The sequence below is a fragment of the Zingiber officinale genome, chromosome 4A (assembly GCF_018446385.1).
Source record: "Zingiber officinale cultivar Zhangliang chromosome 4A, Zo_v1.1, whole genome shotgun sequence".
Lineage (NCBI taxonomy): Eukaryota > Viridiplantae > Streptophyta > Magnoliopsida > Zingiberales > Zingiberaceae > Zingiber > Zingiber officinale.
The window spans coordinates 128,124,514-128,141,876 of record NC_055992.1 but is presented as its reverse complement, the minus strand read 5'-3'; the positions used below and the strand labels follow the sequence as shown (position 1 = coordinate 128,141,876).

The 17,363-nt window shown below is 46.0% G+C and overlaps 1 protein-coding gene across 1 annotated transcript; it reads right to left on the bottom strand.

Moving 5' to 3' along the window:
* Positions 1–9,213: 9,213 nt before the first annotated feature.
* LOC121971118 (ethylene-responsive transcription factor 3-like) lies at positions 9,214–10,421 on the bottom strand. The gene has a single exon (XM_042522244.1). The coding sequence runs from the start codon at positions 10,154–10,156 to the stop codon at positions 9,527–9,529; it is 630 nt and encodes a 209-aa protein (XP_042378178.1). The 5' UTR covers positions 10,157–10,421; the 3' UTR covers positions 9,214–9,526.
* Positions 10,422–17,363: the final 6,942 nt, after the last annotated feature.

Sequence of the window (17,363 nt, the reverse complement as noted above, 5' to 3'; positions counted from 1 at the left end):
AAATCCAGATGGATCAAGGATGATCGGACATCTGGTGTTGGGAAGTCCAAGTAGGTCAAAGGATTGACTGGATACTTGGCAAGGAAGGAAATCCAGATGGATCAAGGATGATCGGACATCTGGTGTTGGGAAGTCCAAGTAGGTCAAAGGATTGTTGGATACTTGGCAAGGAAGGAAATCCGATGGATCGAGGATGATCGGACATCGGTGTTGGGAAGTCCAAGTAGGTCGAAGGATTGACTGGATACTTGGCAGAGGAAGTCCAGATGGGTCAAGGTTGACCCGACATCTGGTGGAAGTCAAGTAGGTCAATGGATGACGGATCTTGGCATGAGTAAGTCCAAGTGGTCAAGGTTGACCGGACACTTGGCAGAGGAGGAAAGTCCAGTGGATCGAAGGATGGACCAGACACTTGGTGGAGAGTCCCGGCAGGTCAAGGTTGACCGGATGCTAGGCAATGTGAAGTCTCAACAGGTTATGGTTGACCGGATTTTGGTCAAGAACCTAGACTTGGTTTGTAAGTTAGGGGTTGGATCGATCAGGCTGATCGATCATCATATCTTAAGCGATTAGACAAATTGCTTTAGCTCGATCCGGTGAGTCCTCTGTTCGTTCTCAGATCGATCCGTGGATCGATTCAGCCCCGATCGATTCAGAACATTCGAATCGATCGGGATCCGACCGTTGCATCGGGTTTAAAGCCGCAGGCGAGCGTGGTCTTCGGTATCTCTTTACGATCTCTTCTCAGGTTCATTCCAGCTCCTCCACAGCTCTCTACAAGCACGTGATCGCCAGTTCTTGAAGGTTCTTGGAGGCTTTCCAAGTCAAGAGGCGGATCTATTGCAAGAGGAAGAAGTTAGGGTTAGGGTTTTTACTGCACATCTTGTAAGCTTTTGCTTAACTTGTATTTCCCTTTCTTCTTCTTGTATTGAGAGTGTTGTAGGGCTTCTCCGCCTTTGGTAGTTACCATAAAGGAGTGTTATTCATAGTGGAGGGTGTGTGCGTTGGTGTGGATCCTTGGATTAGTCACCTCTTGTGAGGTGGATACCAAGTAAAATCCTAGTGTTAGCGTTTTGTGTTTGTTTCTGTATTTTCCGCTGCACATCCAAGAAGAAACAAGCAACACCGAGCAACGAGCACGCGACGAGCTATTCACCCCCCCCCTCTAGCTACTTTTGGTCCTAACAAGTGGTATCAGAGCAAGGCCGCTCTTCACCGGAATCATCGCCGGAAGGGTCAAGCATATCAAGAAAAGCTAGAGGGTGAAGAAGTTGGAGCAAATTCTTCAAGTTCAAGACTTTATCAAGCTCAACTTCAAGATGCAATTCCAAGATGGACTTGGATTTGATACAAGGGTGGCTCCACCATACACTTCTACAAGTTTCGATTCTTGGAAATCAAGAATCGAAAATTTTCTTATGATGGAGATAGAGCAATGGTTTGCTCTAATGGAAGGCTTCAAAGCTCCAACAAACTCCAAGGGCAAGCTTCTAAAGAAAAGCAGATGGAGCTCAGAGCAAATTCAAAGGGGCGAGGCAAATGACAAAGTGACCAAACTTCTGGTCAACTTATTGCCTAGCCACATCTTGGCTCGAGTTGGAGAGTTCGAAGATGCCAAGGAGTTTTGGAGCAAATTGGCCAAGCTTCATGAAGAGATCCCCTCCACTGTACAAGATCATGAAGAATCCAAAGAGGGTGACTCTTTGGAGCAAGACCAAGAGGAGGACTCCGAAGTTGAGAGATACTCAACCTCCGAAGAAGAGGAAATCCAAGAAGCTTCATCCTCAAGGGAATGCAACGAAGGGAACAAGGAGGGAGCATACTCCTTGTTTCACATTCAAGATGATGAAACCTTCACCTCTAGGATTGAGGGGGAGCAATCCTTGGTGACACCGGATCAAGAAGAAGAAGAAGCTTCTACATCCGGGTCAAGAGAAGAAGAGGAGGAAGAAGCTTCTACCTCCACAAGTCAAGAAAAATCAAATGGAGGAGAATCAAGGTCCGATCAAGAGGAAGCTTCTACCTCCGGATCCAAAGAAAAAGATACCACCCCTACAAGCAAAGGTATAAATGTTTCAATTAATAATAAAAATCACATAATATGTTTTGAGTGTAGGGAACATGGGCACTATAAGAGCAAGTGTCCCAACTTGGCCAAGAAGAAGGGCCAAGTGGCACAAAAGGGCAAGGAGAAGCCCAAGGTGACCACCCCCGGGACAAAGAAGAGCAAGGAGCACATTGTGTGCTTCTTGTGTCAACAAAAAGGGCATTACCGAAGTCAATGCCCCAAGGGGAAAAAGGTGGTCAAGGCTCAAGGAGGCACTAGTCAAGGGGAGCCTCCAAGGTAAAAAGGAAGGTAACTTTCATTGAGCCTATTCCTTTGCAATATGGTAAAAAGCATGCTAGGTCAAATTTTTATCATTTTAATGCGATTTACCATAAGAATAGGAAGCATGAGGGCTTTAAGGAAAAGCATGTGGCCCTACATGCCAAAACTACTACACCTAAGGCTAGGAATGTAGGTAAAAGTCTAGGCAAGAACTCTAAGGATTGTAGCTACAAGCCTAGAAACAAAAATGCTCATGAACTTAATGGAAAACCAAAAACTAAGGACTTAATGATAGAAAATCAAGTCTTGAGATCAAGACTTGATAAAATGGAAAAGACCCTAAAAAGGATGGAAAATATCCTAAAAGGGCAAAATGAGCAAAACCTAGGGCTAGGAAAGTCAAAGCCATCAAATAGCCATAGAGGTTTGGGATACAAACCAAAGGCTAAGAAGGATGTGCCTAGTTATCATAGGGTTCCATATAGTTATGGAACAAACCCTAGGTTTAATGGTCAAGTCAAGAATACTAGGGAAGTCATCCCTAAGAGTATTTTTGCAACCAAAGTGACTAAGACTTCTAAGAAGTCTAAGAAAGTCACTAACAAGGTCACAAGGGAGGCTATCCCTAGGGTTGACCTAGAAAATGTGACCAAGGCTTCTAAGAAGCCCAACAAGGTCACTAGGAAGGTATCTAGGGAAGTTATCCCTAGTGAGTACCTAGAGCATCCAAGGAGCACCAATAGGTGTTGGGTTTCTAGGAGCATCTTCTCTATCCCATAAATGGGTAGAGAGTGTCAACTCCAATTAGAAGGGTAGTTAACCCAACTTTGAGGAAATTGACACTCAAGGAGCATTTTCAAGGTTTGGTTAACCTTTGAAAATGAAATGGAACTATTATTTACTCCTTGAAAGAGTAAAATGTGCCTAGTGGTGAAAATTTGATTTTAATCTTAAAAGGCACATATTGGGAAATTCATAAGAGCTACCAAGTTGGGATTTTAGTATGTTCTTAGGAAATTTAAGGCAATCCGGGCCTTAACTTTAAAGTGCTACTCTTGTGGAAAAATGGAATATGCCAACATTTGAGGATAAGCTTAATTTCAATTAGCATAAATTAATCAAGAGAATTAGAAATGCCCATTTAGGTTTTGGCACTCTCTTGAAGCACTTTGGGCAATCTAGGGTTTAAGTTTTAGGATTAGCTAAGATTAACGATACTTAGATAGGTAATCTAGGTATATTTTATTTATGCTAAACCTTGCCATGATTGTTTGCTCATAATATGCCATGACATCATATTTTATCTTATTTGTATTTTGCATTCATGACTTATCATGAAAAATACAAAAATACCATGTCATGCCATACATACATCATGTAGTTATAGGAATCTTTCTTTTGAAAGCTATTTTATTTTGATGTATGCCATAACATTATCATGCATTATGTTTATTTCCTTAAAAATTAAGGACATATGGCATTAGTTAAATAAGTGACATTTGTTAAACAAGTAAATCAACAAGTAACATCCTTTGTGGATGTCTACCTCTCAAAATGCCTAGATAGATATGCATGATCCCTAGAATAGGGCAAAACCAAAATCTTACATCTCACAAAGACCTATAAGATGACTTGTATGTGTTTCAGTGCACATTAGATACAAGTGAGATGTTAGGATGATGAACAAAACTCAAGATGTTGATTTAGTGCATTCTTTTGAGTTTTAGGTTCATCAAAACACATAGTTATGTGTTTTCCCATCATTGGGAAAGCTAATGTACAAGTCATGTGCATTATGCCCAAGGAACATGATGGGATATTGGTTTTGAAAATGTTTTTAAAATGGTTTTGGAAAACCTTGGTGAAGGCTATCTTTTGATAGTAATCACCATTGAATAGTTAGACACAAACTTGAAGAAAAACACTAAAGTTTTGCAAGTTTTCAAGTTTGTGTCAATCTTTGAAAATATGATGTATTTTCATAGAAAACTATTTTTCCATGATTAAGTATGCCCTAAATAATGTCTACACGAAATTTCATAATTTTTGGATTTTTGTAGAATTTTCTAGGGGTTTCTGAAGTTGACTGAAAAGGAATTTCAGCAACTATCAGAGCTCCGATCGATCCATGGATCGATTGGAGTTCCATGAATCGATCCATGGATCGATTCAAACGGAAATTCCCGCGAGCAGAAGCTCGCTGGATCGATCAGCCGATCGATCCAGGGAGTCTGAATCGATCAGTGGATCGATTCAGAAAGGTTCAATCGATTGGAACCCAACTCCAATCGATCCAAGTTGCTGATTTTGGCTGGGAAGGCCTGATTTCAGCATCTTTGAACCTCTTCGAGTCTAGGTAACCATTCCAAACCCCTTAAATACATTTGTATACATACAAAGGGTGTTTTCATGTTGAAAACAAGGATGGATTGGTTAACGAAGACTAAGTAGAAGTTTAGGTTGAGGTTGTTTCAAATTTTGAATATTTGAACCTCAAAACTTCTATATTTGGGTTTCCTAAAGGTTTAGGGATTCCAAGTCATTGTTGGTGCAATGACAGAAGTTACCACCATGTCTTTAGGGGGAGGGACTCTTTAAAGACATAAAAATTACTTTTCATGAACCTTGGAAGGTGGTTAACCTTCTGTTGCGAACTTGCTCAAGGTTGAGCATTTAAACTTGAAATGGGGAGAAATGGGGAGTGGATATCCTCATTATTTCAAGTGGACACTCAAGTGGTAGATAATGCTCAAGGTTGGGTAGTTGTCTACATTGAGGGAGAAGTTAAGGATAAATGAAGGGTATGAGACCTTCATTATCGTGTTGATCACAACGAGTGATGTTGTGAACAACGATGAGCAACTCTTCAGGGGGAGAGTCTTCAACAAATGGATTTGTTGAAGAGTGCCCAGAATTGGAGCATAGGTTGATGTGTGTCCAACGATGGGTTGATGTGTGCCAATAGGGGGAGAATGTATGGTTAAGCTTAGTCCTTCATTACCTATGGGAAGGTCATAGGGGGAGAATGAAAGGACTTATGAAAGGGAGTAAGTTAGGCTTTCATTACCTAGAGGGAGTTTGCCCTCTTAGGAGGAGAATGAAGAGCTTAATTTATACTTTCATTACCTAGTGGCATGAAGAAGGAGGCTATGGGATTAGCCTAACTTACATATGGGATTGTAAGTGTTATTGTGGTATTGTCAAACATCAAAAAGGGGGAGATTGTTGGTGCAATATCCCTCAGGTCAAGGTTGACCTGGGTAACCAAGCTGAGTCTTGGTTTGGGTTTAGATGTTTGACAATAAGATATTGATTGAAGAAGAGTCAAGTAGGTCAAGGGAGTGACTGGATACTTGACTGGAAAGTCCTAGTGAGTGAAGCTAGGCAGAAGGAAATCCTGGTGAGTGAAGCCAGGCGAAAGTCCTAGTGAGTGAAGCTAGGCAGAAGGAAATCCTGGTGAGTGAAGCCAGGTGAAAATCCTGGTGAGTGAAGCCAGGTGAAAGTCCTAGTGAGTGAAGCTAGGCAGATGGAAAGTCCTAGTGAGTGAAGCTAGGCGGTATGAAAGTCCTGGTGAGTGAAGCAAGGCAGAAGAGGAGTCCTGGTGGGTGAGGCCAGGGAGAAGGAAGTCCTAGTGAGTGAAGCTAGGCAGATGGAAATCCTGGTGAGTGAAGCCAGGTGAAAGTCCTAGTGAGTGAAGCTAGGCAGATGGAAAGTCCTAGTGAGTGAAGCTAGGCAGATGGAAAACCCTAGTGAGTGAAGCTAGGTGAAAGTCCTGGTGAGTGAAGCCAGGCAAGGGAAAATCCAGATGGATCAAGGATGATCGGACATCCGTGTTGGGAAGTCCAAGTAGGTCAAAGGATTGTTGGATACTTGGCAAGAGGGAAATCCAGATGGATCGAGGATGATCGGACATCCGGTGTTGGGAAGTCCAAGTAGGTCAAAGGGATTGATTGGATACTTGGCAAGGAAGGAAATCCAGATGGATCGAGGATGATCGGACATCCGGTGTTGGGAAGTCCAAGTAGGTCGAAGGATTGTTGGATACTTGGCAAGGAAGGAAGTCCAGATGGGTCAAGGTTGACGGACATCTGGTGGAAGTCAAGTAGGTCAATGGAGTGACCGGATACTTGGCACGACGAGAAAAGTCAAGTGGGTCAAAGGATTGACCGGACACTTGGTGGGGAGTCTGGCAGGTCAAGGGTGACCGGATGCGAGGCATGATGTACCAACAGTCAAGGTTGACCGGATGTTGGTTAGGGAGGTTTGGGACTTGGTTTTGGGCAAAAGCCTCTTTGGATCGATCCGTGGATCGATCGATCGTGGATCGATCGGTGGATCGATCCAGTTCTTCCAGTGACGATCCCGGATCGATCCGTGGATCGATCCGAGGTCCCGATCGATCGGCCGATCGATCGGGCGATCTTCGGCGTGATAAGCGCCGGATCGATCCGTGGATCGATCCGCCGATCGATTGAGTGCCCGAATCGATCCGTGGATCGATTCAAACCTCCGATCGATTCGGAACATTCGAATCGATCGCCGACCGTTGCGTCGGGTTTAAAGCCGCATGCGAGCGTGGTCTTCGGCATCTCTTTACGAGCTCTTCTCGATTCATTCCGGCTCCTCCACAGCTCTCTACAAGCACGTGATCGCCAGTTCTTGAAGGTTCTTGGAGGCTTTCCAAGTCAAGAGGCGGATCTATTGCAAGAGGAAGAAGTTAGGGTTAGGGTTTTTACTGCACATCTTGTAAGCTTTTGCTTAACTTGTATTTCCCTTTCTTCTTCTTGTATTGAGAGTGTTGTAGGGCTTCTCCGCCTTTGGTAGTTACCATAAAGGAGTGTTATTCATAGTGGAGGGTGTGTGCGTTGGTGTGGATCCTTGGATTAGTCACCTCTTGTGAGGTGGATACCAAGTAAAATCCTAGTGTTAGCGTTTTGTGTTTGTTTCTGTATTTTCCGCTGCACATCCAAGAAGAAACAAGCAACACCGAGCAACGAGCACGCGACGAGCTATTCACCCCCCCCTCTAGCTACTTTTGGTCCTAACACTTTCTTAACCACCACAACTTTTTTCCTTTCTAAACCAACCATAAGCGAATTTACCTCGATTGCTATAAACCAGTCAAGAGTTTGGTCTAACCACTGCATCGACTTTGCTTCGCAAACTGGAAAAGACTCGCACACCACCTAAAGTTGATACTGAGATACGAGCACATCACCAGATTAGGGGTTGCTTGCGATACTTACAGGGAATACGAAACCACATAAATGCCTAAAGAGACTAACACATACCAGTTTTATTTTCTATTGTCAGCAGGAGCTCTGAAAGGTTAGGAAAGATTTAGGTAATGAGTTGGGAATAAAGCAAGCAGCTGAAAATTGAAAGGTGTTTAACATACCTCAGTTGAAGCCTATCGCACGCGGGTCTTGGTTGAATGAACCGAAAAAGAGAGATCTGAGTCTGTAAGTGATAGAATTTTACAAAAGAAAAGCATTGCAATAGCATTCATAGTAGAATCATATTATGCCATATTCTTAACACCACAACACAATAGACAGAAGAAAAAGCAAGCGATAACTTCTATTTCAAATAGCCAAAAAAAAGGAAAACTAGAATAAGCAAATTGCCAAGGTAAATATTTCAATAAATCAAAATTAAATACTGATTGGGGTTTGTTTTAGTTCACAAGTAGATATAGATACATTATATATCCAGTAATAGATTTATGGATTGATAACAATGACATTTGGCACATCAAATTGTAAGGTCTAATGGTAATGTTGAAACCTATTGTAATCAATATAAGACTAAATTAAATGCCAAAAACAATAAATCCAATTAAACATAAGCAATCAACATAAAATACCACCAGAGTCAAATGGATGTGTAATAATCAAATGGAAAAAAAAAAGCATATTCAACAGCAAAGCAAAGTTGACCATGGTGATATCAGCCTATCAATCATTAGAGTACAAACTGTACTGGTCAGGATCCAAAAACACAAAATTAGAAGCAAGAAAGATTGTGCCCACTGTACATTGAATTGTCTTGTAAAAGTATGCAACTCAATCTACACCACATAGAGATGTGAATTCTCAAATTGTCACCTCTGATGCTAATCTCAAGTTGTTTTGTCAAATAGTTAATGGAGAAAGCCAATTTAGAAAATAGCAAGACAACTTCTAATGAGTAAAGCAGTGGAGCATAACCCAAAGTATCACATCAGTTATGCAGTTTTATTTAACAACAAATAACCAGATCAAAGTAAAGTGTCATATAGAGGAACAAGCAACTAGCAATTTTAGAAGTGTGATAAAAGGAGACGATAAAGGAGCACTACAAAATGTGATTCCTGGAGTATATTGAACCAGAGCAGCATGCTATTAACCTTAATCATAGCAGACAATGAACAAGAACACAGGAAAATGAGGAACAATGAAAAGGATGTCTTAGAGGTGTCTAGATTCCAAATACTTGAACAAACAGTTGATCAGCTAAGCAATTAATATTAGCTCTAATACAGCACAAGAAACACGGATGGCAAAATCTTCCGCAAGTTAAAACAAACAAATATAAGCTTTCTCACAAACTATGCCAATCCAATAGAAAGTAAATATTTAGTGATAGGAGATGAAGTCGATTATCCTTGAAGCAATGAAGCAAATTCCAAATCTATATACTCCCAACACCGAATGCAGATAAACATCAATGGACTTGGGAGTTCATAATCATCAATGGGTTCCGATCATGAGCATCTTTCATGGGGCTTCTCATGACATGATTCAGATAAATAAAATATTCTTCAACCGTTCCACGGAGGCATAGACTTGAAGAAGAACATGAAACTTGAGGAGAAAAACATCAAACTATTGGGAAAAACAAGCTAAAGTTAGATTCTTCTTCAATTTTTTTTTTCTCTTAATTGAATAGAGATTTGTTTGTACATTGAATAATGAAAACAAGAGCAACAGATCCAAGACAAACCTCAAATCTGGTCTCAAAATACTACCCGATCCATAATCCTACCCCTCATAATTGCTATCACACCTCAAATCCAACCCCGTACATTTAGATCTAGGTATTAAAACCTAAGTCGAATGTATTTGTGAAAGAAGATATGGGAAATCATAAGGAGAGAAGAAAAAAAAACAATTTTTTAATCTATTTGGTATCTTCTCTCGGCGGACAGAACGCACATCAGAGGTGGAGAACTGTGTCCTGGAAGTCTTCGTCAGGAAGGAGGTTGAGATCAAAGGGCAGCGCCTTCCGACAACATGATACGACGTCGCCGACGTCATCATCTACGATGGGGGAGGATCCACAGTCGCTGTGGAAATCACCGTCGCCGTTCAGCACGCGCGGTGGAGGAGGGGGTTTGGCCTGTCGCTTGCTCATTGATTGCCTCGCTCGGATGGGAAACGCGGAGGGGGGCAGCCTCGGCCCGCTGAAGGACTCCACGGTGCTGCTGTGGCTGCTAGAGGCCGGCCGCGGAGCAGGGGGCGAAGGTTGGTGATGCTGGTGATGATAAGGGAAATGACCGGAAGCCGTCAAGGGGAGGAGAGGCGGAATTAGGAAAGTGGACGCGGAGGAGGGGAAATTAGTCCTGGCCTTGGGACCTCGTAGGGCCAGGGCCGCAGCATCGTAAGCTCGGGCGGCGTCCTCGGCAGAATCAAAGGTGCCGAGCCAGACCCTCGTCTTCTTCAACGGGTCGCGGATCTCCGCCGCGAACCGGCCCCACGGCCGCTTTCTCACGCCACGGAACCGTATCTCCACCGCCGTCGGCGCGGCTGCCGCCGGCCGCCCCACATGCGCGCGGCCCTTCCTCATCAGCAGTGTTCAGATCGTCGAAATTGAGATTGGTCTAAAAAAAACTGAACTTCTCTCTCCGATCCGACGAGCTCAGATAAGTTCAACGCCGCCTAGAAGCAGATGCAGATGAGGAAGGACTTAGAAGACGAATCTGGAAGGACTTCTCACAATATTTAGACTTTTCGGGCCGCAATCGCCGACGCCTAGAGCCTCAAGCTCTCTCGATCTCGACCTGCTGGCCGTTCCGCTTCGCCTCGCCCTCCCCTCTTCGCCGGCCTCCTCCTTATATGGCCTGCCGTCGAGCATTTGGGCGATGTAAAATGACTTCAATACCCATAACAATTTTTTTTTAAAAAAACTCAAAATTTATTTATTTTTGACGCAAAGTCGCTTTTGTCGGTAGAATTCCAATCTACCCTTCCACTGATTCGTCTTCACGTGGGTCCCAATTCCACACACCGTAAAATAGGTGACGAGTAATGGTTGAGTTCCATGTGGCTCTGCGGAGACAGCACGATATCGGTTCGGATCCAAACACAGCTGCGAATCGGAATAGGAATCGTGATCGGCGTCACCGCATCACGGCTTGTGGCTTCGGCTAGGCCACAACTCTTATGGCCAGTAACAATTTAGAATATGAATACTCCATAAAATAAAATATTTTTTAAAAAACTAAAAGGATATATATATTCAATAAATTAACGGATAATTAAATGGACAAAAAAAAATAATAAATCTCATTCACAATCTTGGCGAGCGATGCGTTTGAAACGCGCAGTCAGTCCAAGTCGGCGCGCAGCCCGCGTGACGCAAAACCACCCGCATACTCGCCAAAACCATTCCCACCAGAATCTCATTCCACCCCGGCGTCTGATGCGGACGCCACAAGCGCAGCTCGCGCGTCAAGGCACCGATACCCACCCACCCACCCACCCCCACCCACGTCTGAACGGCCCGCATAGACAGAAGCAACCGGGAAGCCACCCGTCACCCACGATCCGTCTCTGGCCTGTGACTTGCTCTCCCTTATTTATTGTTGCACACGTGTAGCACGTGGATGAGCGTCCTATAATGTATAGCCTAATTAAATGGAATTATTATTAATTTAAGTTTTCTTCTCTGCCTATGTCGGGGTAATAGATATAAATATCCGATCCTGATGAGTATATGGTTACAGAACGTAATATAATTCTAAATTTACAATGTAATATAATATAATCAGAATTATATTACTATATTTGATGAAGTAATTATATATTGTATATATAATTTTTGATTACAAGGATAATTATATTGTCTTATTTTGTATATATTATTTTTTATAAGGAATATAATTCATATTATTATTAAATGACTGATCCTGTCCGAGAGTCGAGGCGATGAATGCTGGGGACGTGGCGCTTCCGTTGACCATTGGTGAATTTCTCGTCAGTGAAACCTGCAACCACAGCAACGTCAGTGCCGAGTCAGGGAAGGGTTCGCCGGCGATGGTCCTCCGACGCTCAAGTCAACCACCGACGATGTAGAAGAAACGAAAAAGCAAAATGGTAGGGGTAATTGTAGCTACAGTAGAGATTATGCATACCTCCGTCGAAGCTTAGAGCCCTTTAGATAGGGCCCCGGGGAAGCGCGTGCATGCTCCTCAAAGCATACCCTGAAAAGACGTATTAGAAAAATGTCTGTAACATCATACCTCAACAACCCGAGCATATATCTGACAAAACAGTGGAAGCTTCCGTCGTATGATTTTCTGTCTGACCATGCCGCCATTCACACCATCTGTTGGTAGCATGGGCTCCCATAAAGATATAGACTGATTCATCTTTTGTCGGCTATCTGGCCAAGCAGAAAAGCCGCTCGGTCGATCCTTGTCCATTCGGGCGCCTGCCCTTCCTAGGGTCGAGCGGGAGAGCCGCTCGGCTGATCCTCGTCCATTCGGACGGCTGTCCCTCCTGGGGCCGAACGGGAGCTCGGTCATCCTTCCACTGTTTGCTCATCTGTGACTCCACTCTGTTGGTTGAGACTTCAAGCAAGTCCGAGCGAATTGGCCGCTCGGGCTCTGGATTCGCTGATACTTGGATTTTCTGAGCATCGGAAGCTCGGTACGTGACCAAGCTATGCTAACATCTGCTTCATGTAGGCTTGGCGATTCTCCCTCTCGATCGGGAAAGGGGGTTGCCTGATCGGGAGATAATACCGGGGCGTTGACTAGCTTAATTGACTTTGACCTCCACCATATCATTGACCACCCTGCTGACCGAGCCTCTCCTTTTCACCGGATCACATGCCTCCCCCTCAAGTCTAGTTAAAGGAGGCTGTAAGTCCGACTGACTAGACAAGCCAGTCTGGAGATCGGTTGGTCGCTCGATCGTGATGCTGGTTGGACCCCGACCGGTTCGCCTAAGGGTGTCAGACAACCCTGAGATTGCCCATTTAGGCCGATCAGTACTTCGCACACTCGCACTTAGAGCAATTTGCAGTTCCTGTCCTTGGCTCAGAGCAGTCAACGCTGACATCATCCGAATTCCTTCGGAATCCATGCAAATCGTGTCCATTAAAGTCGAGCACGCGCCCACGCCTGTTAATGGCGTTCATTAAATGTTGTCCTGTAGGCGTGTGCCACGTGTCACTATCGTCATCACCGCACGTCCGAAGCGACAGATGTTGACGTGGCATTTGGCGGTTTGAATTCAATGACTAGATCTGCGCTCTGGCTTCCATGACCTAGATCGGGCGGTCCCGGTCGGCCGAGCTCAAGCTTTATAAAGTTGCGATGGTGGCTTCATCTTCTTACTCTACGTCCTCCGAGATAGCTGCCGTCGTTCCTCTGCATGACAAGTGCTCCGGTGACCGTTTTCTCTCCCCAGCATCGGTTACTCTTCTGTAAGGTCCTTCGAATCCTCTCTGTCTCCTATTTTCGATCTGTTGCGGCCTTCGTGGCTTTCTGTATTTCTCCCGTGCTCAAGGTGTTTTCCGTTTGTATTTCTCTCCGTCGAACTCTTTATTTTCTTATTTTCTGGCAATGTCCAGCTCTTCACAGCCGTTGGACCCCTTGCATGGGCTCTGGTATTCTACCATGGAGACCAGGTTTGATGCGGGCGACGCTGAAAGTCTTAGAAACGTTGGATCCCCTATGATCATGAGGTCATTTTGGCTTCTTCATCCGATCGGCCAAATTACCCCCCGGCCGACACCATCTGCTTATTTTGAGACCAGTTTGTGGCTGGCTTGCGATTTCCTATTCACCCCTTTGTCATCGAAGTTTGTAATTATTTCCGCGTTCCTCTCCCCCAACTAATACCAAATTCCTTTCGTCTACTGTGCGGCGTTGTTGTCCTATTCCAGCTGCACGACATCCCTTTGCCCCCTCAAGTCTTTCATTATTTCTACTACCCCAAGCAGTCCGAGCTGGGGACCTATCTCTTTAAGTCTCGGGTCGGGCTAGCATTTTTTGATAAGATGTCCTCTTCCAATAAGCATTGGAAAGAATATTTCTTCTTCATGCGACTTCCCGAACGACCAAGCTTTCGGACCCAATGGCAGGTTGGACTACCACCTCAGCCTGACCTGAAGAAGTACAAGAGTCGACCGGATTACCTTCACGCCGCGAACATGCTGGCCAGACAGAAATATGATATCCACAAGCTGCTATTCGAAAGCGTTAAGTATATCTTCGGGCTGAGCCCGATTCGCACGGGGCTCCCGAGCGGCTTAAGTATGAAATTTCTTGGCTCCTTTCCTTTGAGTGTAATTGATTTATTTTCTTTTTTTTTTGTAGCCAAAATCATGATGCGAGCGCACGCGGCCGACCTAACGAAGCTGAAGGATGCTGAGATCGAAGTGGCCGCTACCAAGGAAATGGCGAGCCTGGGCCTGATATCGGTCGGCTCCCACGAAGGCACGCAAGCCGAGAGCGGGGATACCCCCCACCGCCGTTCAGACAACCAGCATCGAAGAAGTTGCTGAGCTGCTCCCAAATCTTGAAGCACAACCCACTGCTCGGACCGAAGGTTCCGGGTCTTCAGATGATGGGTTGCCACTCGTCAGGCACAAGATTTCTGACAGCAGCTTGTGGATATCATATTTCTGTCCGGCTAGCATGTTCGCGGTGTGAAAGCAATCTGGTCGACTCTTGTACTTCTTCAGGTCAGGCTGGGGTGGTAGTCCAACCTGCCATTGGGTCGACAGACACTGGATCGATCTCGGACACCAGTGGTCTTCGTAGGGTTCGGGGTGGCGGTAAAAATGAGACCGGGGGAGTTGCGATGGCCTCTGACGGCGGCTCAGCTATAGATGGTATCCGATCGGACGAAGTGACTTCCACTGTTGGGACAGCCACAGGGGAAGAAGTGTCAACCCGCTCGGCGGTGCACACGACCGAGGTGGGGGATCGGGAGGTGTTTTTTGTGCGGCGCCTCTTGTGCCTGACGAGTGGCAACCCATCATCTGAAGACTCGGAACCTTCGGTCCAAGCAGTGGGCTGTGCTTCAAGAGTTGGGAGCAGCTCAGCAACTTTTTCGATGCTGGTTGTCTAAACGGCGGCGGGGGGTGTCCCCGCTCTCGACTTGCATGCCTTTGTGGGAGCTGACCGATGTCAGGCCCAAGCTCGCCATTTCCTTGGTAGCAGCCGCTTCGATCTCAGCATCCTTCAGCTTCGTTAGGCCGGCCGCGCGCGCTCGCATCTTGATTTTGGCTGAAAAAAAAAGAAAATAAATCAGTAGGGTTGTACCTCTCAAGTTTTAAGGTCGCCGCTCGACCTTATGAGGACTCGCACTTGATCGTCGATATTCGATGATTTGATGAAGTCGTGGGTTTAGGGTCGCCACTCGACCACTGATGGAGACAAGAGTTTAACGTCGCCACTCGACGATTTGATGAAGACGAGGGTTTAAGGTCGTCGCTCGATCATTAGTGAAGACTGGGATTTAACGTCGCCGCTCAACGATTTGATGAAGACTAGGGTTTAAGGTCGCCGCTTGACCGTTGGTGAAGACTGGGGTTTAACGTCGTCATTCGACGGTTTGATGATGACTTGGGTTTAAGGTCGCCGCTCGACCGTCGGTGGAGACCGGGGTTTAACGTCGCCACTCGACGGTTTGATGATGACTTGGGTTTAAGGTCGCCGCTCGACTGTCGGTGGAGACCGGGGTTTAACGTCGTCGCTCAATGGTTTGATGATGACTTGGGTTTAAGGTCGCCGCTTGACTGTCAGTGGAGATCGGGGTTTAACGTCGCCGCTCGACGGCTTGGTGAAGACTTGGGTTTAAGGTCGCTGCTCGACCGTTGGTGGAGACCGGGGTTTAACGTCGCCGCTCGACGGTTTAATGAAGACTTGGGTTTAACGTCGCCGCTCGATGGTTTGATGATGATCTCGCGTTTAACGTCATCGCTTGATGATTGGTTAGGTCTTTCGGCACGGAGCTCGAAATTTAAGTTTTTTATTTCTGCGCTACACACCAAGAGTACAGGGATATAAAGATACATTTGACTATTACATCGGCGCACCTTTCAATCGGCTCAGTAAGACTGGAGATGGTTAGCGCTCCATGGCCGCTCCAGTCGTCGTCCATCCTCATCCTTCAAATAATAGGCGCCCGAATGGAGCTTCTCCATGACCCTGAAGGATCTAGCCCACGGGGCTTCTAGCTTGGTGACGTCGTTGACCAACTTTACTTTCTTCCACACTAAGTCGCCGACCTGAAACAATCTTGGGATCACCCTTTGGTTGTAGCTTTGCCTCATTCTTTGTCGGTATGCCATCAGCCGGACTACCGCTTTAGCGCGCACTTTGTCCACCAAGTCTAACTCCAGAAGCCTCCGCTCGGCGTTGTCTTCGTTGTAGTGCTGTATCCAGTCAGATTCAACCCCGACTTCAATGGGGACGACCGCTTTGCCGCCATATACCAGGTGGAAGGGTGTTGCCCCGGTCCCTTCCTTGGGAGTCGTGTGGATCACCCATAGCACGCTGGGGAGTTCATCTACCCAGCTCCCTTTGACGTAGTCGAGCCGAACGCGCAGGATTCGAAGTATTTCGTGATTGGCGACCTCCGCCTACCCGTTGCTCTGAGGGTAGGCTACCGAAGTGAAAGCTTGCTGAATGTCGTACCCTTCGCACCACTCCTTGAGCTTCTGACCCATGAATTGTCTCCCATTATTGGAGACGAGTCGGCGCGGGATCCCGACCCGGCAAATGATGTGCTGCCAAATGAACTTCATGACCATCTGCTCGGTTATCCTTGCCAGCGGCTCAGCTTCAACCCATTTGGAGAAATAGTCAACCGTGACGAGCAGGAACTTCCTCTGACATGTCGCCATGGGGAAGGGCCCCACGATGTCCATGCTCCACTAGTCAAATGGGCAAGTCACTATGGACACTTTCATCTCCTCGGTCGCCCAGTGCCAGAGATTGTGATACTTCTGGCAGGACAAGCAGGTGGAAACCGTCAGAGCGGCGTCCTCTTGGAGGGTCGGCCAGAAGTATCCGGCAAGTATAATCTTCCTTGCCAATGACCGGTCGCCCGGGTGTCCTTCACAGGACCCTTGGTGCATCTCCTGTAGTATGTAGTCGGCATCCTCCGTCCCGACGCATTTAAGTAGGGGTCCGGAGAAACCCTTCTTGTAGAGCTGATCTCCGATCAAGGTGAACCAACTAGCCCTCTTTCTTAATAAGCGGGTCTCCTCCCGATCGGACGGTGTAGCTTCCGATCGCAGAAACTCTGTCATGGGGGGCCACTAAAGACAATGTGGGCCATCCAATCAATGTGGGCCACTAAAGACAACTGCTCGATCGACTGTGATATGACGATCGACGATAACGAGCAGCCTAATTTGGCTAATTCGTTTGCAGCTTGGTTCTCTGCTCGGGGGATCTTTTGTATTACAACTTCCCGAAAGTTGGTCTTCAGCTTTTTGAAAGCCTCAACGTAGAGCCTGAGCCACGTGTTGCTTATCTCGAATGTCCCGGCCAGCTACTGAGCGGCCAACTGCGAGTCCAAGTGGATGAAGACCTTGACAGCTCTGACGTGCCGGGCAACTTGTAGGCCAGCTATAAGTGCTTCATATTCAACGTCATTGTTGGTTGCCCGGTAGTCTAGCCGAACGGACAGCTGCATCAACTCCCCTTAGGGGGAGATGAGCAATATTCCGATCTTGCTCCCTTGTCGAGTGGTCGAACCATCTACATATATTCTCTAAACGGCTTCTGGTTCAGGATTCTGTAACTCAG